The following is a 27,644-nucleotide window of genomic DNA, read 5'->3' as shown; positions in this document are numbered from 1 at the left end:
AGGGTCCCTTTGTTTGGAAGTTTGTTTTGAATTTTAAGGCTCCAGAATGGAGATAAACAAGTTTCAGTCGGAAACAGGCAAATGCCCCTGGGTGTTGGAAAACTAGGTGGGAAACCCTTGGGAGACAGATTTTCCACTTTCTTCAGGGGTAAAGAGGAAACCTGCGGGGACGGCTTAGCCCTGGCTGCTGCCTGAGCAGCCCCCACGGTGCCTCTCTTCTCGAAGCGCCCCCATCTCTCCTGACTTCCTGTCCTGGGTAGGGCCGTCTGCAGCTCCCCGCCCTCCTCGTTGCTGTCAGTGACTAACGCGGCCCTGGGCCCCCAGCTTTTCCTCCTGGTTGCCTTCCTCTCACTCCTGTCTGGCCTCACCTGCTCCTCTGGCCTCCGCGTCAGCCTTCACCCCGCCACTCCTGTCCACTCACGAACATGCTCTTTCATCCTCATCTCGAATGCAAAGCCTGTCTGGCCGATGAGGTTCTCATGATCCGCCAGTTTCTACTGGTCCTGCCTAGGTTATTTGAATATCCCATCATGTCCCATAATAAAAGAGCAAGTACTTTCATTTTTATTTTGAAAAATAATATGTAGTTGTTAACAAAATGAGCCAGATCTACAGGCAACAGTGGGGGGAGACTTTCATGGTGTGTGGCTGAGCAAGAAAAGAAATTGCACAAAAACATATACAATATATTCTTCTTTGGAATAATACACACATGTGGCACAGGTATTATATGCAACATAATATGTATATTCTATAAGAATATACTCTCTGGGAGATACCTTACATATATCGTATCATATCATATAAAAGTTAACATTTTCCCACAAATGGTACTTCCATAGGTACTTTGTGTATGTACAGCTATAATACATAGAAAAAGGCCTGAAAGACACACCCCTAATTACCTGGAATGAAGGTTAAGTGTTGGATGATGTAGTTTTAACAAAATCACTCAGACAAGTGTAAGACGTGAGAGATTTTGGCAGACATTCATTTGAAGAAAAACTAAGGTGTTCTTTCCTTTTTCAGTTCATTCACTCACTGGTTCATTTATTCAACAACTTCTAATTGATTGTCTATTCCCTGGCAGGCACTGGGCCTGCCAGAAACATGGGGGGAGGAGACACGGTACAAATAAACACACACACTTAGGATTACAGTCTGTAACTGAGAGCAGAGGGAGCAGTAAGAGACTAAGAGACGGGCGCCTCCTCAGCAGGTGACACTTAGCGGAGGCTGAGGAAGGAGGAACAGCCATCGGATTTGGTGTAGGGAGAGGTGGGGAGAGAAGGAGTGGCTGCAGAGCTGCAGAGCTGCAAAGCCAAAGAGAAAATTCTAAGTGGGAGGGAAGATGGGACCAGATGCAGGAGGTCGGTCTAATGGCTTCTTGGCAGCAATGCTGAGTGGGGCGCAGGTGGTCAAGATCACACTCAGGATGAACAGGACTGGGATGGAAGTAGCTCTCCTGGGCTAGGAGGTCAGAGGTCCTGCTCACAGTCCTCATGTGCCAGGATATGAAGAACCCCGGGGGCAGTGGGGTAAAATGGTCTGGCTTAGAGTCCTGGCTCTATTCTCCACCACTGTGTGACCTTAGGAAAATGACTTGACCTCTCTAGGCCTAGCTTATTTGCTTGTAAAGCGGGGACCCCAGCAACACTGATGCCGGGGTTCTTGTTCACAAAGCTGAAGAATGAGCTTCACGAACACTCAAGGTAGGAGAGCAAGATACAGGCTTTTACTGAGAGATAAAGTGACAGGACAGCGTTCCTGGCTCATGACAGAGGGGACAAGAGAGTCCGGGGTGGTGTGCTGTCTAGGGGTTTTATAGGCAGATGAGGATTTTTCAAGAACATGGAAAAAAGCTTAGGGGTGTGGACTTATTAAGTGGTCCCAGGATATTTAGAATTAACACAAGTAACTTCCTGCTCTGTTGATTTCTCCCTGAGATACCAGCATCTTGGCCTGGGGGCATATGAAACAAGGCCACCTGCTCAGCCCCCAAGGTGGGCTGAGGTATTGTTTGCTAAAGAGTAAGTTAACAATTTCTAACATCTTAACTTCTTGGGTGTTAAAATGCAATCTTATCTTTAAGGTGGAATCCTTCTTGCCTTTTACTGTGTTGTTTATGCCTGGGCTTACTTGCCAAATTAGTTCCCCGTTTGCAAAATAACCTCATCAGATCTGAAGGAGGAAAGACAGCACGTAGGCCTGGGCCTTTTAGCCTGCTAAGGTGAATCTTACACATGATTAGAAATGATTAGCATAATAAAAACATGTGCTACTCTTCTTTATCTGGGGAATATTAACTGATCTCACTGAAGAATGACTGTAGGGCTGAATGTTTGTCACAGAGTTTTAGAAGGGAGTTTCCTTGCATGTAGTTACACTGCTCTGACTGCAAATATCCTGCCTTGCTTTTCCCAGAGGCCCTCACCCTACTCTGACTACACCCACAGTCTCAACACCTTCCTCACTGTGAGTGTCAACAATGACAGGTACAGCAGCACCATGTCAGGCACCTAGTAAATGCTCATGCACTGCAGTGCTTACTTGCCTTGGGAGAACCTGATTGGTAGCCCCCTCTCTGCACCTGAGTTTCTGCATTTATAATTGGAGGATTGGACCAGATGAGTCCATTCTGCTCGAATGTCTTGGGTTCCAAGCCTCTGGTTGTCCTGGTTTGGAATTTGGCAGAAGACTGACACGTTCTAGGCTGGGGTGGGGATCTTTGATGCCCCAGGGGCACCACTGGCTTGTGCTGAGACACAGGCCCTGAGCAGAGGGTGGCTCCCCCCGGGAGATGGTGCTTTGTGTGGTGCTCCCCACCTCCATGTCTGTGCTCCATTCCTCCCTGGGGGAGCCTCAAAGCCCACGGTGGAACTGGCAGGGCATGGGCCTGCTTTCCAGGCTGGAACAGGTTTGTGATGGGGTCATGTCTCCCTCTTGTTCCTCACACTGTTTCGTGGAGAAACGTTTAAAAAAAAGTCAAAGAGGGTCCCAAGGTCTTCGGGAAGCTTCTGGGGGGAACAAGGGAACAGGCTTGGACATCAGCGTGTCAGGGCCCTTGGTGCTGGCAGCAGGTGGTCCCACCACGGGGCTCTGCTGGGGCCTCGCTCACATCCAACTGTGGCCAGGGCCGCCTTCCTGACGGCCACTCTGCCAGCAGAAGCAAGGAACTGGGGCACAGCCAGTTCCGGATGGGAGCCCAGGAGATCTGAGAGCCGGACTGAGGCCTGCCAGCGTGGGCTCAGCTTCTTCACTGGTGTCTACCAAGACGCACTGAACCCTCTATCCTACTTCTCCATTCTACAGATTAACACACTGAATCTTACTGTACTTTAGTCACCAGTAATGCCTCTTTTGCCTCCAGTCCTACCTGGGGTGCCCTGCTTCGCTGTGCTTGCCTTGGATAAAATCAGTCGCTTCCTCAAGAGTCCCTCAAGTCCCGTCTCATCCTGGAAGCCAGCCTCGGAGCTCCCCTAGGGCGGACTGTCATTAAGAGGCCCGCCTCTTATGGCTCCCCATACGGAGGGTTTCTCTGGCCTTCCAGTGAGTTTGTCCATCTGGAGAACTTTGCACATACCTTTCCCTATACCTGGTTTGCTCTTCATGTTTCTTTGCAAAGCCGGAATCCCCTCATCCTCTGCGTCTTAGCTTCATTGCCACCTCCCTAAAGAGGTCATCCATGACCTGCCCATGAAGTACCCCAGGGAGTGTCTTTAAGTAATGGGTGGAGGAAAAGCCTCTCAGCGTGCGCATATCCACCTCTTCTTAGAGTGCAGCTAAATCACCTCCATGCCCTCTTCCCATGACTGGGCTCTCTTTCCTCTATTCGTTTGGCTGTTTAAGATCTAAATTCTACCTCTGAATATGGTCCTTCACTGAATCCTTTACATTCCGCTGAGAATGCATGTCTCTCCTCATTACAAACGGGTCTTCACAGCTGCACAGCCAGGACGTTCAGCGTTGTCCTGTGCAAGAGAAAAAGGAGTAGGAATCCAAAGAGCTGGGATCAGGTTCATCTTCCCTTCCTAGCTATGTGACCTTGGGCCATCACGTGATTCTTGTTGTCCCAGTCTATTCAGCTGTAATGAATAACAGTGTTCATTAAACATTATTACAATATATATTATAATTATCCATTTCCTGTACAAATCTCAGGGTTGTTTCACAAATGAAGTGAGAAACTGTGTGCTTTGTAAACTGAAGTCTATGCAAAGTAGGTGGTGATTATTTTTCCCTCATCTTGAATTAACACTTACACAGAATTTGCAGAAGGTGACATCATATCCCGATATCCAGGAAGGCCATGGAAAAGGGCAAGCGGCGGTCAGCATAGGTGTGTGCTTGTCATTTTCCCAGGAACAGGATTACAGTGTGTCCCACTGCTCAGAGTGACACACTACAATCCACAGGCCGCCAAGTGCCTGAGGGAGGCACTTGGGAATTGGACCTCTAGTTGTGAAAGAACACCACAGTTCATGACCAAGAATCAGAGTGTTGGATCACAATTGCTGTGGAAGTTCTTAGAGTTCATCAAAAATAAGTTCCTCCTTCTACAGAGTCCCCAGGGTGTGGGGGATTGGTTGACGTCCTGCACTGAGTCAACAGTGACAGCAGTAATGATAAGAAAGGGTCGCTGGGGTCTAGATGGCCACTGGGTAGAAATTCCCACACTTGAGTCTGCTTCATTTTGAGAGTTGCATCTAAGAGCAAAGACCTCCGTCTGCCACAGAGGACTTCTCACAAAGCAGACAGAAAGGTGATCGCATTGCAGCAGCATTTTGTTTGCACTTGAGGGAGGATTGCAAACACTAAATCACAATTCATAGGGAGATCAACTGTGGCATATCATGCCAAGGGATATTACACAGCACTTAGCAAAACGAGGTGCAAGTTTATATAAAAACATGGAGAGCTACTCAATGTTTTTGGGAATTGAACGGTCTGGGGGGAGGCAAAGGGTTGCTGCAGAGCCATAACCTACAATAAGCTACAACTTATTAAAATGAACCCAAAAGAACCACACTGTCTTTTCTAGGCATATACACACATGCACTTTAAGGCATGAGAAATGGCCTGGACGTTTTCCCACTTAACTGGTAGTAATAGTATGTGGCTGTAAGTGGGATGAGGGGCTGAAATGTGACCAGGATTGGAGAAGTCTAAGGAAACATCAACCTTAGGCACCATGTTTCATTTCATTTCTTTCTTTTTTTTAATAAGGAAAATATATTCATGATTTTTCATGTGATTAACAATAAGAATGATTTTAGCAGTCAGCCTTAGACTCTCACTAGAGCCCTCTGCCGGGCAGGCACGGCTGACTCCTGACTAACTGACCGACCGTGTGTGAGTCACAGTGCCCGAAGGGGGAGGTTCCACTTCCCATCTCCATGCTGTCCGGACACTCTGCTTCTGGGGGCCCCGTGGCTTCTGCAGGCCTGTCCCACACCAGGCCCTGAGTGTGAGCACAGAGTAGCCAGGGGCCAGTGTGGCAGAGTCCTCCTGTAATGGACCTGGAGGCTCAACAAGATGGGTCTGCAGGGCACAGCTGACAGAACCCCAAAACCTGTAAGCCTGGAGGCTCCGGTTCAAATCTCAGTCCTGCTTCCACCTTCCAGGGAAGCCCTGGGCAAGTGCCAGCCCGGCTCTGCCCTCCTCCCCTCGCCTCTCCTCTTGCTCCCTCTGCTGCAGTCACTTGGGCTTCCTTTCCACTCATCGCACCTTCCGTGCCTGCCTTGGGCACATGCTTGCTGTTCCTTTGGACCTGAGCCCTCTCACTCTGACTTCCATGGGACCAGCTCCTTCTCACAGCTCAGTTCTCACCTCTGGTGAACACTGCCTCTTGGACGGACTTTCCAAGTCTCCCTTCTGCTGAATGTCCCTCTTTGCCACAACATGCTGTGTTATTTCCCTTAGAGAATAGAACACTGATGGAAGTTATACTGTGCAATTTATTTGTGCACTTTTATCAATGGTGTTGCCCATGGGAGGGTAGGTGCATCAGGAGTGGGCACCTATCCTGTCCTCTGTAGCACAAGTGCCCAGAGCGGCATGTGGCACATAGTAAGTGCTCCATAAAGACTATGTGAATGAATGTGTGACCATCACAAGCTCAGTGAGAAGAGTGCAGTTGGAGAAGAAGGAAGCTAAGTTTCTTCTAGTCCCTTACAGTCAGGAGTTGAATCCTTGAGCCAGGCAGGACTGGACAGAGGGGCAAGCCCCTTGATGCTGAAGGTGTGGGGCCTGTTCCTTAATGCCCGCATGCTTCAGTTTGCTCATCTGGAAGACAAAAAGATTGGACTAGATGCTTTTCTTCAGCTCCAAGCTTTTACTAGGCTATAAAATAGAAATGGCTTAGGCCCATGTGCTCAAATCAAGATATATGCTTGAATACACTTCCTTTAATATGCCTCTAATACCAGTTTTGGTTAGCTGTTTTTCCATTGTCCTCTTTCTCATAAAAAATGGACTGCAGAGTGTGTGGCAGTCTGGCCTCTGGTGGGCTGTTATAGGGAGCCCTTTATGCAAAATTCATTATTGAATCAGAGGCTGCAGGCTTCTCTCCTCATTTGTTTCTTTGCTCTCCAAACAATTTTTGGCTTTGATATCTTTATTAGTGTCCTCTGGCCTTTTAGCAGAATGAAAGGCTGGGTATCTAGTCACTGGGGCTGTATTCTGAATATGACTAATGAGCATGCAGAGGAAGATGAAGTATTTCTGAATACTTCTGAAGTAGTTCCGAAGCCCCTTGTTCAGGCACGTGGCATGGGGAGTGAGCAGGGGGAGCGCCTGACTTTCCATGCTGCAGAAAGGATCCAGCTCAGCTTGGTCTCAGGGGCCAGGCTCCGGATTCAGTACTGTGTCCCTGCCTCCCTTTGGAGAGAGAGGTAATTGAGCAGAGGCTGCAGGCCAAAAGTATAGCAAAGCCTACTCTTACCAAAAGCTTGCTGTGAGCCACGCATGGTTCTAAGGGCTTTGCATACATTATCTTATTTAATTTTTCCAAGAGCCCTGTGAGATAGGAATTGTTATTACCCCCATTTTTCAAATGGAGAAACTGAGGCTTAGAGAGGATAAATCAAATGTCAAAACTCATTTGGGGTGGAGCTGAGATTTGAACCCAGGCTGCCTGATGTTGGAGCCTAAGGTCTTCCCCACTGCCAGAACTGGTTGCCTAGTGCAGGACACTATGCATATTCCGGAGTATGAGTCTGGCTCTGCCGGGACAAGGTGCAGTTAATAATCATGATCCCAAGTATTCAAGCCTCTAATCAGGATTTCTAAAAATCACTGGGCTATAAGCAAGTCAGCTACCATTCATTCCTTTGACAAACACACAAGCATTTAGGGGCCAGGAGAATGTATACACCTGACTGCCCCAAATAGAGGCAGTCCTTGCCCTTGGGGGACTTAGAGTCATTTGATGTCTGAGGAAATGAAAATTGAGAGATTGTATGTAACCTGTTCATTTCCATCCAGCTTCTCAGTGACAGAATTGACATTCAAGCCCAACCACTGGACCCTCGAGCCACTAAACTTTCCTGCTCAATGGAAAGTGAGATCTTGAAGGTGTCCAGTTTGAGTGGCTGCCTGTAACCTTTTACTTCCCCATGATCTGTGGAAATAGTCAAGTAATCATTCAATAAGTTGCCAAAGAGATGGATCAGTATCCAGATGTGGATGAGTGGGTTGGACAGGGTAGGTTTTCTCAACAGCGGCATGACTGAGATTTGGGGCTGGGTCGTTCTTTGTTGTGGGAAGTGTCCTGTATGCTGCAGGATGTCTAGAAGCATCCTGGGCTCTACCCACTGCAATGCAGTGTCCAGCTGTGACAACCAAAAATGTCTCCACATATTAATAATGCCCACAAGGAACCAAAATTGCCCCTGGCTGAAAAGCACTGTAATTCAGTAATGAAAAACAAAATAGAATTCCTCCTTTCCTCACAAAAATTCCACCTTTGCTTCAAGCCAATGGTAGTGCTGCATACATGAGGCTTGTATCATATCAGAGGTTTGGACCTCAAAATCTCATTTAATCAAATAATCCTTGGAACAACCTAGAATCCTGGGGTTACGGTATGATCATAGTTTCTTTGGGAGAGTTTGAGGTTAATTGATAGGCTTGGTTCAAGGGCCATGTATGAATAAAATGCATCTTTAAACACAAGAGTTACTCTCAGTGGGGGGAGATGCTCACACAGTAAGAGGCAGGGAATGGAGCAGTGCCAGTTCTGTCACCCCCGCCTCGTTCTGACTGGAGACCCCCATCCGTGGAAAGGACTGGCAGAGTGTGGCAAGGGCTGTGGCCTTACTAGTCAGAGTGTGTGTGATCCATGAACCAGCAGCTATCACGTTACCAGGGAACTTGCTGGAAAATGCAGAAAGCTGGGCCTTGCCTCAGTCCTAGGGAATCAGAATCTGCATTTTAGTAAGATTCCTAGGTGGCTTGTTTGCACTTTAATGTTTGAGAAGTAGTAGTCTGTGGCATTAAAACTCACTTTAGAAAAAGGATTAAAGATGAAAGGCGTGAGAGGAGAGACAGAGGCTTCCTCCTAAAACTGGATACAATTAGAAAACATAATTGGCGCAACTAACCCTGAGAGAGCAACAGGAAAGAGGATGGCGCCAGACTGCACACACCTGGAGAAAAGAGCAGACCTCACCGAATGGGTTAATATACCAGCCGTGGCCCCGCGGGACCCGAGCCCCTCCCTGACCCCAGCTCATTGGCGGGAGGAAGAGAAACGGAGCGGGGACGGAGTGGAGGCCTGGGCCCGCTGAGTACCCAGCTCCGGAGATCTGCGCCGGGAGCACAGACCTACACTTCATGGTGCTTTCATGAGACTCTTCTGATTACGGGGTTGGAAAGCTGAGACAGGCGGAGTTCCTGGGGAGACTGGGATTCTGGCCACTTGTGGAAAGCAGGGATCCATATCCGGCTGCTCTGGGACAAAAGCTTATATCAGTGTGCTCGGCCCACTGGCTCAGGCACAGCAGCCGGGAGGCGGGGAAGAGCTCTTTCCTACCCCCAGGAGACGATAAATGAAATAGAAACTAGAGAAGAGGAATATAAAGAAGCTGAGGTACAGAGAGAGAAAAGGACCTCTAAGAATGAAAGAATATTGAGAGAACTGTGTGATCAATCCAAACAGAACAATATTCGCATTATAGGGACACCAGAAGAAGAGAGAGAGAATGGGATAGAAAGTGTCTTTGAGGAGATAATTGCTGAAAACTTCCCCAATCTGGGGAAGGAGATAGTCTCTCAGACCATGGAGATCCACAGATCTCCCAAAACAAGGGACCCAAGGAAGACAACACCAAGACACATAGTAATTAAAATGGAAAAGATCAAGGATAAGGACAGACTGTTAAAAGCAGCCAGAGACAGAAATAAGATCACATACAAAGGAAAACCCATCAGGCTAACATCAGACTTCTCAGCAGAAACCTTACAGGCCAGAAGGGAGTTGCATGATGTATTTAATGCCATGAAACAGAAGGGCCTGGAACCAAGATTACTTTATCCAGCAAGATTATCATTTAAATTTGAAGGAGGGCTTAAACAATTTCCAGATAAGCAAAAACTGAGAGAATTTACCTCCCACAAACCATCTCTACAGTCTATTAAGGAGGGACTGCTATAGATGGAAGTGTTCCTAAGGTTGAATAGCTGTCACCAGAGGTAATAAAACCACAGTAAAGAAAGTAGAACAGCTTAAGCAAATGCAAAATTAAATTAACTATCCCCAAAGTCAACAAGGGATAGACAAAAAGTACAGAATATGATACCTAATATATAAAGAATGGAGGAGGAAGAAAAAGGAGGAGAAACAGAAAAGAACCTTTAGATTGTGTTTGTAACAGCATACCAAGTGAGTTAAGTTAGACTCTTAGATAGTAAGGAAATTAAACTTGAACCTTTGGTAACCACGAATCTAAAGCCTGCAATGGCAATAAGTACATACCTATCGATAATCACCCTAAATGTAAATGGACTGAATGCACCAATCAAAAGACATAGAGTCACTGAATGGATAAAAAAACAAGACCCATCTATATGATGCTTACAAGAGACTCACCTCAAACCCAAAACATGCACAGACTAAAAGTCAAGGGATGGAAAAAGATATTTCATGCAAACAGGGAGAAAAAAAGCAGGTGTTGCAGTACTAGTATCAGACAAAATAGACTTCAAAACAAAGAAAGTAACAAGAGATAAAGAAGGACATTACATAATGATAAAGGGCTCAGTCCAACAAGAGGATATAACCATTATAAATATATATGCACCCAACACAGGAGCACCAACATATGTGAAACAAATACTAACAGAACTAAAGGAGGAAATAGAATGCAATACATTCATTTTAGGAGACTTCAACACACCATTCACTCCAAAGGACAGATCCACCACACAGAAAATAAGTAAGGACACAGAAGCACTGAACAACACACTAGAACAGATGGACCTAATAGACATCTATAGAACTCTACATCCAAAGCAACAGGATACACATTCTTCTCAAGTGCACATGGAACATTCTCCAGAATAGACCACATACTAAGCCACAAAAAGAGCCTCAGTAAATTCAAAAAGATTGAAAGTCTACCAACCAACTTTTCAGACTACAAAGGTATAAAACTAGAAATAAATTGTACAAAGAAAGCAAAAAGGCCCACAAACACATGGAGGCTTAACAACATGCTCCTAAATAATCAATGGATCAACGACCAAATTAAAATGGAGATCCAGCAATATATGGAAACAAATGACAACAACAACACAAAGCCCCAACTTCTGTGGGACACAGCAAAAGCAGTCTTAAGAGGAAAGTACATAGCAATCCAGGCATACTTAAAGAAGGAAGAACAAACCCAAATGAATAGTCTAATGTCACAATTATCGAAATTGGAAAAACAAGAACGAATGAGGCCTAAAGTCAGCAGAAGGAGGGACATAATAAAGATCAGAGAAGAAATAAATAAAATTGAGAAGAATAAAACAATAGAAAAAAATCAATGAAACCAAGAGGTGGTTCTTTGAGAAAATAAACAAAATAGATAAGCCTCTATCCAGACTTATTAAGAGAAAAAGAGAATCAACACACATCAACAGACTCAGAAATGAGAAAGGAAACATCACGACGGACCCCACAGAAACACAAAGAATTATTAGAGAATACTATGAAAACCTATATGCTAACAAGCTGGAAAACCTAGAAGAAATGGACAACTTCCTAGAAAAATACAACCTTCCAAGACTGACCAAGGAAGAAATACAAAATCTAAACAAACCAATTACCAGCAAAGAAATTGAAGCGGTAATCAAAAAAAAAACTACCCAAGAAGAAAACCCCCAGGCCAGATGAATTTACCTCGGAATTTTATCAGACATACAGAGAAGATATAATACTCATTCTCCTTAAAGTTTTCCAAAAAATAGAAGAGGAGGGAATACTCCCAAGCTCATTCTATGAAGCCAACATCACCCTAATACCAAAATCAGGCAAAGACCCCACCAAAAAAGAAAACTACAGACCAATATCCCTGATGAACGTAGATGCAAAAATACTCAAACAAAATCTTACAAACCAAATTCAAAAATACATCAAGAGGATCATACACCATGACCAAGTGGGATTCATCCCAGGGATGCAAGGGTGGTACAACATTTGAAAATCCATCAACATCATCCACCACATCAACAAAAAGAAGGACAAAAACCACATGATCATCTCCATACATGCTGAAAAAGCATTCGACAAAATTCAACATCCATTCATGATAAAAACTCTCAACAAAATGGGTATAGAGGGCAAGTACCTCAACATAATAAAGGCCATATATGACAAGCCCACAGTCAACATCATACTGAACAGTGCGAAGCTGAAAGCTTTTCTTCTGAGATCGGGAACAAGACAGGGATGCCCACTCTCCCCACTGTTATTCAACATAGTACTGGACGTCCTAGCCACAGCAATTAGACAAAACAAAGAAATACAAGGAATCTAGATTGGTAAAGAAGAAGTTAAACTGTCACTATTTGCAGGTGACATGATATTGTACATAAAAAACCCTAAAGACTCCACTCAAAAACTACTAGAACTGATATCAGAATACAGCAAAGTTGCAGGATACAAAATTAACACACAGAAATCTGTGGCTTTCCTATACACTAACAATGAACTAACAGAAAGAGAAATCAGGAAAACAATTCCATTCACAATTGCATCAAAAAGAATAAAATACTTAGGAATAAACCTAACCAAAGAAGTGAAAGATCTATACCCTGAAAACTATAAGACACTCTTAAGAGAAATTAAAGAGGACACTAACAAATGGAAACTCATACCATGCTCTTGGCTAGGAAGAATTAATATGGCCATCCTGCCTAAAGCAATATACAGATTTGGTGCAATCCCTATCAAATTACCAACAGCATTCTTCAACGGACTGGAACAAATAGTTCAAAAATTCATACGGAAACACCAAAGACCCCAAATAACCAAAGCAATACTGAGAAGGAAGAATAAAGTGGGGGGGATCTCACTCCCCAATTCAAGCTCTACTACAAAGCCACAGTAATCAAGACAGTTTGGTACTGGCACAAGAAGAGAGCCACAGAACAGTGGAACAGAATAGAGACTCCAGACATTAACCCAGACATATATGGTCAATTAATATATGATAAAGGAGCCACAGAAATATAATGGGGAAATTCAACAGTCTCTTCAACAGATGGTGCTGGCAAAACTGGACAGCTACATGTAAGAGAATAAAACTGGATCACTGTCTAACCCCATACACAAAAGTAAATTCGAAATGGATCGAAGACCTGAATGTAAGTCATGAAACCATAAAACTCTTAGAAAAAAACATAGGCAAAAATCTCTTGGACATAAACATGAGCGACTTCTTCATGAACATATCTCCCCGGGCAAGGGAAACAAAAGCAAAAATGAACAAGTGGGACTATATTAAGCTGAAAAGCTTCTGTACAGCAAAGGACACCATCAATAGAACAAAAAAGTACCCTACAGTATGGGAGAATATATTCATAAATGACAGATCCGAAAAAGGGTTGACATCCAAAATATATAAAGAGCTCATGCACCTCAACAAACAAAAAGCAAATAATCCAATTAAATAATCCTTTTTTGTGATTCCAGTCTTTTCTGACTGGCCCTTTCAGCCCCATCCAGAAACTTTAGCCCCTGATGGGTGCTCTAGGATGACAAAGAAGGAAAAGGTGAAGCACCTCATGGAAGGGACCAGCTCTGTGGGCTAGGAAAGACTTCAAGGCCTGCTTGTTCCACAGTTCTCAGCCCCTCTGACGAGCAGCCTCTTCCTGTTCTTTTCTCAACCACTCTTGAAAAGAAAAGAAGAAAAAAGAAAAAGGAGCTGAACAGACAGTTCTCCAAAGAAGAAATTCAGGTGGCCAACAGACACATGAAAAGATGCTCCACATCGCTAGTCATCAGAGAAATGCAAATTAAAACCACAATGAGGTATCACCTCACACCAGTAAGGATTGCCACCATCCAAAAGACAAACAACAACAAACGTTGGCAAGGTTGTGGAGAAAGGGGAACCCTCCTACACTGCTGATGGGAATGTAAATTAGTTCAACCATTGTGGAAAGCAGTATGGAGGTTCCTCAAAAAGCTCAAAATAGACATACCATTTGACTCAGGAATTCCACTTCTAGGAATTTACCCTAAGAATGCAGCAGCCCAGTTTGAAAAAGACACATGCACCCCTATGTTTATCGCAGCACTATTTACAATAGCCAAGAAATGGAAGCAACCTAAGTGTCCATCAGTAGATGACTGGATAAAGAAGATGTGGTACATACACATGATGGAATATTATTCAGCCATAAGAAGAAAACAAATCCTACCATTTGCAACAACATGGATGGAGCTAGAGGGTATTATGCTCAGTGAAATAAGCTAGGTGGAGAAAGACAAGTACCAAATGATTTCACTCATATGTGGAGATAAAAACAAAGAAAAACTGAAGGAACAAAACAGCAGCAGAATCACAGAACCCAAGAATGGACTAACAGTTACCAAAGGGAAAGGGACTGGGGAGGATGGGTGGGAAGGGAGGCATAAGGGTGGGGAGAAAGAAAGGGGGCATTATGATTAGCATGTATAATGTGGGGGGGGCATAGAGAGGGATGTGTAATACAGAGAAGACAAGTAGTGATTCTACAGCATCTTACTACGCTGATGGACAGTGACTGTAATGGGGTTTGTGGAGGGTACTTGGTGAAGGGGGGAGTCTAGTAAACAATGCTCTTCATGTAATTATAGATTAATGATAACAAAATGAATTTTAAAAAACTCACTTAAAAAATTAAGAACTAGTTTATCTATTTAAATGGTTCTCTCTGTCTACTTTTTCTAATTCCATGTGAGTGTATGGATGGTAAGTTTTCTTAACCTCTATAGGAATATGACTCTGTGTAGGCTAGAGGCACCTGGACTTTATTACTAGGCAGAATTGCTGAAGATAGTAGTGAGGTGGGAGTGGAGGTTGTGCTGGGGTGTGTGTGTGTGTTCACACTTCTGGCTCATGTTCCAAGCTCTAAGTGATGAAGCTCTTGTGTGTGATTCCTCCCCTGTCACTCTCCCCCCTGCTACCAGAACATGTGGAAAAATCCATCTCTGCCCATTATTAGAAATAAGGCCTTAGAGAACTCACCTGGCTTTTCTCTCCCAGACATGTCCTCACTCACACAAAAACCTCTATTTCACAGGCATGGTGCAAAGACGTGGGGCATCAGTGACGTTGGAGGAGCTTCGTAAACAGGGATGTCCTATACAATTTTTACGTTGCTATTGTGGACTTTGTACTTGTGAAGAATAAAAAGCTCACCCGAGCAGGGGATACTCCCAAACTCATTCTATGAAGCTAACATCACCCTAATACCAAAACCAGGCAAAGACCCCACCAAAAAAGAAAACTACAGACCAATATGCCTGATGAACGTAGATGCAAAAATACTCAACAAAATATTAGCAAACCGAATTCAAAAATACATCAAAAGGATCATACACCATGACCAAGTGGGATTCATCCCAGGGATGCAAGGATGGTACAACATTCGAAAGTCCATCAACATCATCCACCACATCAACAAAAAGAAAGACAAAAACCACATGATCATCTCCATAGATGCTGAAAAAGCATTTGACAAAGTTCAACATCCATTCATGATAAAAACTCTCAGCAAAATGGGAATAGAGGGCAAGTACCTCAACATAATAAAGGCCATCTATGATAAACCCACAGCCAACATTATATTGAACAGCGAGAAGCTGAAAGCATTTCCTCTGAGATCGGGAAGTACACAGGGATGCCCACTCTCTCCACTGTTATTTAACATAGTACTGGAGGTCCTAGCCACAGCAATCAGACAAAACAAAGAAATACAAGGAATCCAGATTGGTAAAGAAGAAGTTAAATTGTCATTATTTGCAGATGACATGATACTGTACATAAAAAACCCTAAAGACTCCACCCCAAAACTACTAGAACTGATATCGGAATACAGCAAAGTTGCAGGATACAAAATCAACACACAGAAATCTGTGGCTTTCCTATATACTAACAACGAAACAACAGAAAGAGAAATCAGGAAAACAACTCCATTCACAATTGCATCAAAAAAAATAAAATACCTAGGAATAAACCTAACCGAAGAAGTGAAAGACTTATACTCTGAAAACTACAAGTCACTCTTAAGAGAAATTAAAGGGGACACTAACAGATGGAAACTCATCCCATGCTCGTGGCTAGGAAGAATTAATATCGTCAAAATGGCCATCCTGCCCAAAGCAATATACAGATTTGATGCAATCCCTATGAAACTACCAGCAACATTCTTCAATGAACTGGAACAAATAATTTAAAAATTCATATGGCAACACCAAAGACCCCGAATAGCCAAAGCAATCCTGAGAAAGAAGAATAAAGTAGGGGGGGTCTCACTCCCCAACTTCAAGCTCTACTATAAAGCCATAGTAATCAAGACAATTTGGTACTGGCACAAGAGCAGAGCCACAGACCAATGGAACAGACTAGAGAATCCAGACATTAACCCAGACATATATGGTCAATTAATATTTGATAAAGGAGCCATGGGCATACAATGGAGAAATGACAGTTTCTTCAACAGGTGGTGCTGGCAAAACTGGACAGCTACATGTAGGAGAATGAAACTGGACCATTGTCTAACCCCATATACAAAAGTAAACTCAAAATGGATCAAAGACCTGAATGTAAGTCATGAAACCATTAAACTCTTGGAAGAAAACATACGCAAAAACCTCTTAGAAATAAACATGAGTGACCTCTTCTTGAACATATCTCCCCGGGCAGGGAAAACAACAGCAAAAATGAGTAAGTGGGACTATATTAAGCTGAAAAGCTTCTGTACAGCAAAAGACACCATCAATAGAACAAAAAGGATCCCTACAGTATGGGAGAATATATTTGAAAATGACACATCCAATAAAGGCTTGACGTCCAGAATATATAAAGAGCTCACACACCTCAACAAACAAAAAACAAATAACCCAATTAAAAAATGGGCAGAGGAACTGAACAGACAGTTCTCCAAAAAAGAAATACAGATGGCCAACAGACACATGAAAAAATGCTCCACATCACTAATTATCAGGGAAATGCAAATTAAAACTACAATGAGGTATCACCTCACACCAGTAAGGATGGCTGCCATCCAAAAGACAAACAACAACAAATGTTGGCGAGGCTGTGGAGAAAGGGGAACCCTCCTACACTGCTGGTGGGAATGTAAGTTAGTTCAACCACTGTGGAAAGCAGTATGGAGGTACATCAAAATGCTCAAAATAGACCTACCATTTGACCCAGGAATTGCACTCCTAGGAATTTACCCTAAGAATGCAGCAATCAAGTATGAGAAAGATCAGTGCACCCCTATGTTTATTGCAGCACTATTTACAATAGCCAAGAATTGGAAGCAACCTAAATGTCCATCGATAGAAGAATGGATAAAGAAGATGTGGTACATATACACAATGGAATACTATTCAGCCATAAGAAAAGGGCAAATCCAATCATTTGCAGCAACATGGATGGAGCTGGAGAGTATTATGCTCATTGAAACAAGCCAAGCGGAGAAAGAGAAATACCAAATGATTTCACTTATCTGTGGAGTATAAGAACAAAGGAAAAACTGAAGGAACAAAACAGCAGCAGAATCACAGAACTCAAGAATGGACTAACAGGTACCAAAGGGAAAAGGGCTGGGGAGGATGGGTGGGTGGGGAGGGATAAGGGGGGGAAGAAGTGGGGGGGTATTAAGATTAACATGCATGGGGGGGTAGGAGAAAAGGGAGGGCTGTACAACACAGAGAAGGCAAGTAGTGATTCTACAACATTTTGCTATGCTGATGGACAGTGACTGTAAAGGGGTTTATGGGGGAGACCTGGTATAGGGGAGAGCCTAGTAAACATAATATTCATCATGTAAGTGTAGATTAGTGATACCAAAAACAAAACAAAACAAAACAAAACAAAACAAAAAAGGGCAGTTCCTGTGTGGTAACCTCCAATGAGTTCTACACAAGGGTATAAAGGGCATATAAAAGTGTAGGTAAAGGGTCTGTTTGCGTTTATACAGAAGATCAAAGCCTAATTGGGCTACCCCGAAAATGAACTAAGACACGATATGAAAGAGAACTTCCAACATCTGCACTCTCTGGAAGACTCATGCCAGAAGATGATCATCAAAAAACCCCAACAAAGATCCACGCACTGCTACAGCTGTAGATGCACTCATCCCACCAGTTCCTGGACTTGCCATGGGAGTGAGGAAGGAGATATCTAAGCTGGCCTGTGCATACAGTAAAACAACAAATTTGACTGGATCTATACTGTTGGAACTCAACCAAGAATTAGGAGAAGGGCAAATTGTAGCGCTCCAAAATCTTACAACTACAGACTATTTACTGTTAAAAGAACATAAGGGATGTGAACAGTCCCCAGGAATGGGTTGTTTTAATTTGTCTGATTTCTCTCAGACTGTTCAAGTTCAGTTGGACAATATCCACCATATCATAGATAAGTTTTCACAAATGCCTAAGGTGCCTAACTGGTTTTCTTGGTTTCACTGGAGATGGCTGGTAATTACAGATATGCTTTGGTTATGTAACTATACTCCTATTATGTTAATGTGTGTGCGCAATTTTAGTAGCTTAAAACCTATACATGCTGAAGTTACTCTACAAGAAGGTATGTCAAAGAAATAATCAATCTTCCCATGTTTTCTTCCGCCTGCTACTTCTATAGCTTTTCTTCTTCCTTCCTAATTACAACCCTTAAATAGAATTCGTGCCTCATATCAAATTTACCGAGTATCATAATTCTTCCAAGTGGTAAAGATACCTCAAGACAAATGCTGGGCATAGAAGCCACAGGGCATAAATATGCAAAGAAATAAAAAGCTAACCATTTCAAACAATAAGGCTTCTCTCTCACTTACCAACTTTACATTTCCCTGTATGGCCCTGGAAGATGACTGGTTAGCCAGAGACGGGTAAGATTCCTCATGGGAGGAACAACCTAAGACAGGCACAGTCGCAGGGGGGTCATCAGGTGAGAAATTGGGGATCAACAGAGGTGAGGCTTAGAACCTCACCCTCCCGTTCTGAGAGAAATCTTCTGCATACGTGGATGTTTTATTGCCCTTGTCTAGCTTGGATTAACACATAGTCTACAGGCACACACCTGATCATCTACATTTGCTCTCTTACAACACTAAACTATGTTTTCTACCTTTATCTTGTATCTACCTACCACTTCAGCATTTTATTAAAAATAATAATAATAAAGAGAGAAATGTGGTATCCACATATAAATCAAGTATAAAAACCAAATGAGTATTCATATTTGAACTGACTGTTTAGAGTTCATAATGCATGAGCAAAACCGAAAGTTTCTGTGATGACTGCCCTTGTACTGTTCACTATGTAACTTATTCACTATGTAAGAATTTGTTCTCCATGTAAGAACTTGTTTTGTTATGCCTCAGAAGATTGGAGACTGACGAAAATTAGGCTTGGGGTGGATTAATGATTGTGCATTGAGCATTGACTCCCCTATACAGAATTTTATTGTCGTTAACAACCATTTGATCAATAAATATGAGAGATGCCCTCACAAAAAAAAAAGGACAGACTTCCAATGGTAAAATAAATAAGTAACCGGGATGTAATGTATAGCATAAGGAATATAGTCAAGATATTGTAACAGCTTGGTAGGGTGATAGCTGGAACCTAGAATTATGTATATAAATGTTTTATCACTGTGTTGTACACTTGAAACTAATGTAATGTAATACTGTGCGTCAACTACCCTTCAATAAAAAATAATTATCTAAGAAAAAAAAAAAACAGCTCACCCGGATGATTTTCTCTGTAACGCAAATACCCTGCCTGTGCTGCCCCCTGCTGGTTAAGACTTTAAATTAATTTTAGTATGATAAGCTTAAGGAGAGCTGGGCATTGAAGACCTCGAAGTCTATACCCCTGCCCCTCATCCCTGTGAAAGGAATCCCTGAGGCAGCATTAGCCACACCGACAGGTAGTCAGAATCCCCCAGGAAGTAGTGTTGTACAAGTGACTTAGTTCTTATGGGCCTCAGTTTCCTTGTCTTTAAAATGGGTGGGCAGGAGAGTGAGTAGGGACCATTACTGTATAAGGTCACTTCTACTGCTAACCTTGCAGGGTGAGGCTTGTCTGCCCTGAAACCCAGGTTGGCTGTGGGAGTCGAGCAGCAGGAGGCTGACGTTCTGGAAAGAGCGGTCTGCTGTCCTGAGTGAGGTCAGGGCTGGCAGGTTGGTGACCTCTGCCCGGTCAGCAGGTAAGCAGCCCTGCCACCCCCTGGAGCTGCTGCTGCCAGTTCCTGGGCTGACCCTTGTTAGCGAGAGCAAGGTGGGCATCCCCTGCAGGGGAAGTCTGCAGAACACATGGCCAGTGGCGTGGTGACCTGCACTTTCTGACGGCTGCTGGGCCACCCCGACGCAGAGTGGGTTCATCTTCCCGGCAGGGTGACAGGAACTAACCGGGGGTGAGGACCGGTGGTCTGGAGTCACATGGCCGGGGCTTGAACCCGGACTCTGCTGCGCCCGTCAGTGGGGTGGGCCGGGGCAGGTCACTCAGGCTCCTGGCTTCCTTATCTTCAAGTAGGTAGGCTGAAGATTCAGTGTGGACTATTCACTTGTTCACATAATAAGAATTTAGTAAACATGTATGGTGATGGTTATTATTAATGTCCACAACAAACACAGAAATCAACAGGTGATGAATGAACTGCAGGTTAAGAGACTTACATTTCTGCCCGTGGCCCCCTCCAGTGCCTGTTCTAAGCTCTTGTTCCCAGTGCCAGTCCCAGCACCTTTGTTAATGCTTTCCTCAGTCTGGGGTTCTCTTCCCACTTACTTCTGTGGTGTTCGTCAGAATCCCAGTCTTCAGGCCCTCAGTGACATGCCACCTCCTTCCTTTGCTCTTCCTGTGGGAACATGCCTCCTTCCTCTCCACAGCTCTGACACATATACTAACAATTCCCAAGTGTGTGTTTGCAGTAGAGGCCTTTCCCCGAACTACAGACTCGGGCATCTTCTGCCTGCTCAGTGTCTGCAGGTGGACGGAGAGTAGCCGCCTACTCAGCACGTCCGCTCTGCCTGCGCACTCAGCCAAGATGGTTCCCTGCTTCTCCCCCCGCCCCCCAGCCAGGTCACAGCTTCTCAGCTCCTTCTCGGTGCTCAGGCCCAAAGGTGAGGAGCCACCCTTCGTGCCTCCTTTCACACCCTCCCTCTCGTCAGTCAGATAATGCTGCCTCTGCCTTCAAAAGAAACCAGAATCTCGCCAGACTCGTTCCCTCCACTGCCACCACCCCGGGGGCAAGCTACACTCTCCTTCTGCTCGGATTACTGCAGTAGCCGCCTACTCCTTGATTCTTTGACCCCATAAATCATATCATTCTTCTGCTCAAAACCCTGCAATCACTGCCATTTCACTCAGAGCGAAAGTCGACATCCTTACGAGGGTCTGGTGAGCTCGGCATATTCGGCCCACCCCCCGCCCCCCTCGCCTCTCCCTCTGCTGGGCAGCCTTCAGCTCCCTTCTCAAACCCACCCGCCACCCTTCTCTCCCTCGCCCTGCGCCCGGGACGCTGCCCGGTTTCCAGGAACTCAGCTGCTGGGCGTCCCGGGCCCTCCAGCCCCTTCCCACCTGCGGCCCCGCCTGCGTCAGGCCCCGTCCCGCTGTCAGGGACCCTGCTCCCGCCATCAGCCCTGCCTGCCGCCCGCTCCTGCGGGGCCGCTTCTCGGGCTCTGCCCAGTCTGTGGGCAGCTCCTCCTTTGGGCCCCGCTGCGCCCCTGAAGGAGCCCCCGCTCCCTGCCCCTTCCTCGCCCAGCTCGGGTCACAGTCTCCCGGTCCCCCCCTGCCTCGCCGGGCCCACTGCCGCCCAGGCCTTCCCCGGAGGACTCCCCCCGGACGCCGGGACCGCCGGCCCCTCGGCGGCTCGGCTCTCACCCTCTCGGGCGACTCCTCTCTGCCCCTCAGAGAACGGCGGCCCTCCGCTCCGGGAGCCCCGCTCCCCCTCCTGCTTCTCCCCGACGCCCCCACCGGCCAACACAGCGCGTCGGTCACTTACTCCGTCCGTTTCCGGTCTTCCTTCCTTCCCTAGCCCGGGGGCTGCAGGAGGGAGGGCCTCCCCTGCTCTTCTCCGCGGCAGCCTCGCGGCCTAGAGCGCCGCCTAGAGGGCGTGGGCGGTCGCACAGAGTCGTTCGTCGAATAATGTGACTGGATGGATAAGTGACATGCTGTCCTTCCCTCCGGTCGGGTCTGCGTTTGTTTCCCAGCGCTGCCCTAACAAAGTCCTACAAACTGGGTAACTTAAAACCACAGAAATATATCGCCTCATAATTCTGGAGGCTGGAAGGTGTCTGTATGGCTACGCTCCCTCTGAAACCTACTGGGGGATCTTCCTCGCCGCTTGGCGTTCCCGGGCTTGTGGACACCTCGCTCTGCTCTCTCCCTTCGCTGGTACAGGGGCCTCTCCTTGTGTGGCTCTGTCTTTTCCCAGGAATCTTTTATTTGTTAGAGGTCACCGGTCATATTGGATCAGGGGCCTACTCCGCTCCCGCAAGAACTCAAATAACTATTTATACAACAATCCTATTTCCCAATAAAGTCACATTCCAAGGTACTGGGAGAATGCATTCAACATATCATATTTTGGGGGCCACAATTACACCCATAACATGGACTTTCAGTTTTTCCCCTTAATTAAAGTACCCAAGGGCCTATTTTATAATCCCAACTAGATGGTACATTTTCCAAGAAGAAACCCTAGGTCTTACATCAGAAGGGGGAAGCTGCCTGCTCCGGGACTGGATTTGGCTTGCAGGCGTGTTTGGTGGTCTGGAGTGAAAGGATAGGAGAGACACACAGCAGCAATTCACCGGAGAATTCCGCTTTGTTAGGGAAAGGTGCTGGGTTATATAGGAAGGGGCTTGGGGGTGATTGTGGTGTTACTTCTACGGGGCTGGTGGCTATTGGCTAGGTGCTGGGATTAGGGGTGCGAGGGGTGATTGGGGTTCAGGTGGCGCCGGCGGGAACTGAGGACCAGGAAGAGAAGCAGGAGGTTCACCATCTTATGGGTGGGGGCCCTTCATGGAGCATTGGCCCATACGGTGCTCTGGAAGACATTCTCAATCAGTTTGTGAATTTTTAAAAGTTTGGAAACTTTACCTGAAAATCTGGGTGCCTGTTTTCCAGAGTCAGAATGTTGGATCGCACGCCAGAGGGATATCTTCACACCATGTTCCTCTTCGCCTCTAGCCTGGCGGGGGCTTCTCCGTAGGCTGGGCAGCACCTTCCTTGCATCACAGATACATCCTATTAGTTCTGTTCCTCTGGGGAGCCTTGGCTAATATAGTCTTCATTCAAAAATGTACCTGATACTGCCTAGGCCCTTCTCACCCCTCCAGTGCTATCACTCTGGCGTAGGCCATCATTATCTCTCTGGGATGTTACAGCTGCTGCATACCTAGAATTCCAGCTGCAGCCTATTTTCCACGGAGCAGCCAGGGAGGCCCTTTAAAAGCATAAGTCGATCATGTGAGCCCTCTGCTCAGTGTCATCCATTGGCTCCCCTCTCGCTAGGAGTAAAAGCTGAATCCTTCAAGATCCTGCCACTGCCACTTTCTCTGACTTTGTCTAACATGCTTGGCCCAGCCTCAGAGCCTTTGCACCTGCTGCTCTCTCTGAAAGCTCTTTGTTTTGGCTAATTCATCTGAGCTGCCCATAGGCAGAATAGCACTGGTTTCTTTGCATTGCAAAAGAAGCGATGACTTCAGCCAGAACAGATCTGCGAAAGTGTGCATCTCCTTCAACGGCTTTGGGGTGTCTTCTAGGACAGATGGCTTTCCATTGGTGGGTCTCCATTATGTACAAGTTCCGATCTCTGTTGCTGCACTTAGGTAAGAATGGTGTGGAGGTGAGTCAAGGAGAAGTAAGTTCATGCATTTGTCATCTCGTGCAGGCTACACCATAGTTTCTCTTCACTGTCTGATTCTCACATACCTCCCAAAGTTTTGAATAGCTGCTCTCTAAAGAGATCCTTGCCCTTTTATCTGAGGCCCAAGAAAACATCCTATTTCATACTTAAGACGCTGTGCTTTGCTGAGGTAAAAGGAACATGGAACACATTATGGGAAGTGGCTACTTTAAATGAATGTGTACAGAGATGACATCCTCCATGGTGGTGCTATGATCACAGAGCCCCCTGCCCTCCCAGCCCCAGCCTCCCCTCCTGGGTCTTCCCTAAGGGGTCAACTAGCTCCAGAAAGCTCAGCAACAGATCACCAAATCCTTCCTCACTGGAGTCATGGAAAGAGCCTGTATATCGGAAAAGTGAAGCTCCTGGGCTGTGCAGTCAGCTAGACCTGCCTCAGGTTCTAAACGTGAGATTCGTACATGGTGGGGCTGTGGACAAGTTATACACCCCTCTTCACTAGTTCCTCACTTACAGATAGAGATGAGAATGCCTACATTATGGGGCTGTTAGAAGGTTTAAATGAAGTAATGTGTAACGAGTGCCTGGTTAGTGGTAAATATTCAGTAACTTGGAGTCCAAATGAGTCAGCACCGAAACTCAGGCTGGACTTGAGGTGTGGCTGAGACTCCGACACCTGGGGCTGAGCTGCCCTGTGCAGGGGACACCACTGACCACTCCCGGGGCTCCCCTCCTCTGCCACAGTCTCCCCATGCTCCTCCCAGAAAATAAGGTTCACCTGGCCACCTCCCTCCTACAGTGCTTGTGAGGCTGACCTCAAGTCCAGACTGCAAGGAGGCCTCCAGGACGTGCCTTCCTGCAGCCCACACCTCCTCACCCTAGGGCCGCCCAGTACTGACCTTCATCTGGGCATTCAGGAAATGGGCAGTAATGAGTGACCCTTGAGCTCGGCTGTCAGATTGGCCCTGTCTTTGTTGAACCTTGTTGGCATTCAGCCATATTTTTCTGTTTCCTCTGGGAGATATCATGGGAAATAAAAAAAATATTCAGCCACACTGTGTCAACTGCATTCCCCTGCTCCGCTATTAAAAAGGCAGATGAGGTCTCTTTGTGCAACTAGATTTTGGGCATACTTGCAGCCTTACCATACTTGGTCCCCATCCTCTCACCTGCTGGATGCAGGGCTCCGTCAGGCAATTGCCCAGATTCCTTCCCACCAAGACTCTGGAGCCAGACCAGGGGGTTTGCGAGGAGTCAGCTCACGGATGCATCTGAGGCTGAGGTACAAGGCCGTGCCCACAGCTCCAGCTTCACCCGAATAGCCAAGGGAGGTGTTCGCAGAGAGAGGCTGGGTGGAGCACTTTCCCAGGGGCAGGCTAGGGGGTGTGGGCCACAGCAGTCAGAGAGGGAGCAACAACAGCAGCCTTGATGCCCTGTGCCCTCCTTCCCCACCCAGGCCGCCCCCACAGGAACCAAACTGTGCATCTCAATCTAGAATTCAAGAATGTGCCACAGCCTGAGAGGCACGCAGCGACCTTCAGAGAGGCAGGGAGGAGCACTGCTCCCAGTCAGAGGCCTGACAGTGCAAGGACTATGGTCCTGAGGGCTGGGCAGCCCCTCCCACCCTCCCTGGGCCTCCTGCTGCAGCAGGATATCAAAGGTTGCATTGTGCACTGAGCAGGCCTTGGTCCATCGTGTGCCAGAGAGGAGGCGGGAGGGAGGACACATTGGGAGGCTGTCCCCTCCCAGGGCTCTTCTGGCTGGTGTTCCCAGGGGCCTCAGCCTGGGGAGGATGGTGCACACATGGGTGGCTGCTTCTGCATCCCGGGGGAGCCGAGTCTGTCCTGGGGCCCAGGTGAGTTGCCTGGGGCGGTGGGTGGGGAGGGCTCTGGCCTATGGCTTGGCTGACATGATTGGTTCAGTGATGGCTCAGGGGTCTGCTGGGTTGGGGAAGCTGCTCCTCCAAAGGCAGGGAGGTGTCTGTGCCTTCTGGCTCCCTGGCCCCCTCCTGTGCATCTGTTATTCTGGCTCGGTAGAAAGGGACTGAAGCCTGGGAAGCATGGGCTTCTCCTGAAGAGAGAGGCTTTGAGCGGCTGTGGAAGTAGTGGTGCCCTTGGCTGCAGCTCCCAGGGTGTGACTACACCCTTCCGCCCTTTCCTCCCAAGATCCCCTAGGCCAGGAAGAAGGCTCAGGCTGCGAGTTCCTCTGGGGCCCACGGTCGTAACCTTGGCCATAAACTAGTCACTCCACCCTATTTTCATCAGGGTTTCTATTACTGGAGAAAAACAGGCAGTTTCTTGCCTCCTACCTGTTATAGTGTGATTTTTCAGGGTGAAGGTGGGGGTGGGCTTTATATCAAGTTGAGGCCACAGAGAGTTGTTGCTCAAAGAAATTCTTCAGTCATCTGAGACTTAACATCGGGTAACCAACCATCCTGGTTTGCCTGGAACAGTTTTCCCAGGATGCGTCAGTGCTGAACCCATGACAGTCCCAGGCAACCGCAGTGGGTGATCACCCTGCTGCAAGCTTCTTGCTTCTTTCAGAACAGGGCCAAGGGGAGGTCCTGCGGTCTTGCTATGGCACTTGTCAGGATGAATGGAGGCTTGTGGGAGGGGCTGGCGTGGTGGAGGACCTGCTTGGGAAATACGTGAGCATGACACCAAGGAATCATTCCCAGCCCTCGTTAGGATCCTGCCTCTTCCTGGAGCACCCCCGTGATTCCTTGGGGGTGGAGACCAGGAGAACCCTTGCCAAGGCTTTCTACTCTTTGACAGATGACATCCTGCTGTAGTCCTGTGACCTGGGCTGGATAATGTAAACCAAACCTGAGGCAGCCATGTTCTGCTTCGTCTGCTGGAAGCCCCAGTCTAGGCACCTTGCACCTTCACAGGGAGAGGTCCCCAGACTAAGGCCACCCTGAACTTGAAACTATAAGCAAACACCTCGCCTCCCCAGACACACACACAAATAATGCCCTTGACACAAAAGGCATGACCTTCAGGTTTGAAATTATTTTGCTTCTCTAGATTTCTAAGATTTATAAACTTTCCAGACCCTCCCCCTAAATCCCCATGTATCCCATGGGGACAGACCTTGCATGGAAGTGGGGGGATATGAAAGTCTGTGAGTCAGGGACCCGGGCTCTGGATCCAGCAGCCTGCCTCCGGGTAGACCAGGCAGACATCACGGGTGAATGCCTTTGATGCCACAGTGTCTGGGTTCAAATTTGGTTCTTTGACTTGCCTGGAGCAATTTATTCAATCTCTGTGTGCTTCAGTTTCCTCATCTGTGGATTTTTTAAAATTAAGGTATCATTGATACATAATCTTATGAAGGTTTCACAAGAGCAGCATTGTGGTTACTACATTCACCCATATTATCAAGTCCCCACCCTCACCACATTACAGTCCCTGTCCATCAGTGTAAGATGCCACAGAGTCACTGCTTGTCTTCTCTGTGCTGTACTGCCTTCCCTGTGACCTACCTATATTTTAATTGCAAATTATAGTCCCCCTCAATCCCCTTCTCCCTCCCTCCCCACCCACCCTCCTCACTCCCTCCCCTTTGGTAACCGCTAGTCCCTTCTTGGAGTCTGTGAGTCTGCTGCCTTTTTGTTCCTTCAGTTTTGCTTTGTTGTTATACTCCACATATGAGTGAAATCATTTGGTATTTGTCTTTTTCCACCTGGCTTATTTCACTGAGCATAATTCCCTCTAGCTCCATCCATGTTGTTGCAAATGGTAGGATTCGTTTTCTTTTTATGGCTGAATAATATTTCACTGTGTATATATACCACATCTTTATCCATCCATCTACTGATGGACAGTTAGGTTGCTTCCATATCTTGGCTATTGTAAATAGTCTCATTGCGGATTTATAATATAATTATGCCTTCCTCACAGGGTTGTGGGGGGGATTAAGTCTACATGTGAAACACTTAAAAAAACATGGCACACGGTTAACCATATTAATTAAGGCCAGTAAATGATAACCATATTAATTATATTTCTATGACACCAGCATATCATGCTTTCTCTCTAGGTCTCTGCTCATCTATAA

The 27,644-nt window shown here is 46.2% G+C and overlaps 1 protein-coding gene and 1 long non-coding RNA gene across 14 annotated transcripts in view; one reads left to right on the top strand and one right to left on the bottom strand.

Moving 5' to 3' along the window:
* Positions 1-533: 533 nt before the first annotated feature.
* Positions 534-21,852, bottom strand: LOC130680456 (uncharacterized). Of its 7 annotated transcripts, XR_008993493.1 has the most exons (5): positions 21,599-21,713; positions 20,395-20,573; positions 19,783-20,281; positions 6,176-6,285; positions 534-4,085 (listed from the first exon to the last, which is right to left on the bottom strand). It is a non-coding gene; the product is annotated as an uncharacterized LOC130680456 (long non-coding RNA). The 7 variants fall into 7 exon arrangements; XR_008993490.1 differs by having other exon boundaries at positions 534-6,285; positions 20,395-20,590; XR_008993488.1 differs by having other exon boundaries at positions 534-6,285.
* A 3,420-nt stretch (positions 21,853-25,272) lies between these two features.
* The window catches only part of SH3TC2 (SH3 domain and tetratricopeptide repeats 2), a 48,646-nt gene continuing 46,274 nt past the window's right edge, over positions 25,273-27,644 (top strand). For 6 of the 7 annotated variants that reach the window (XR_005029795.2, XR_005029796.2, XR_005029797.2 and 3 more), the window contains exon 1: positions 25,273-25,440. Coding sequence is in view for 3 of the 7 variants with exons in the window: in XM_036910192.2 (XP_036766087.2) it covers positions 25,389-25,440 (52 nt within the window). In the remaining 4 variants the exon portion in view is untranslated. The remainder of the gene's footprint in view (positions 25,441-27,644) is intronic. The other variant, XM_036910191.2, reaches the window with a different exon arrangement.

This window comes from Manis pentadactyla, chromosome 13 (genome assembly GCF_030020395.1).
Source record: "Manis pentadactyla isolate mManPen7 chromosome 13, mManPen7.hap1, whole genome shotgun sequence".
In the NCBI taxonomy this organism is placed as follows: Eukaryota; Metazoa; Chordata; class Mammalia; order Pholidota; family Manidae; genus Manis; species Manis pentadactyla.
This window is presented reverse-complemented; position numbering and strand designations above follow the sequence as displayed.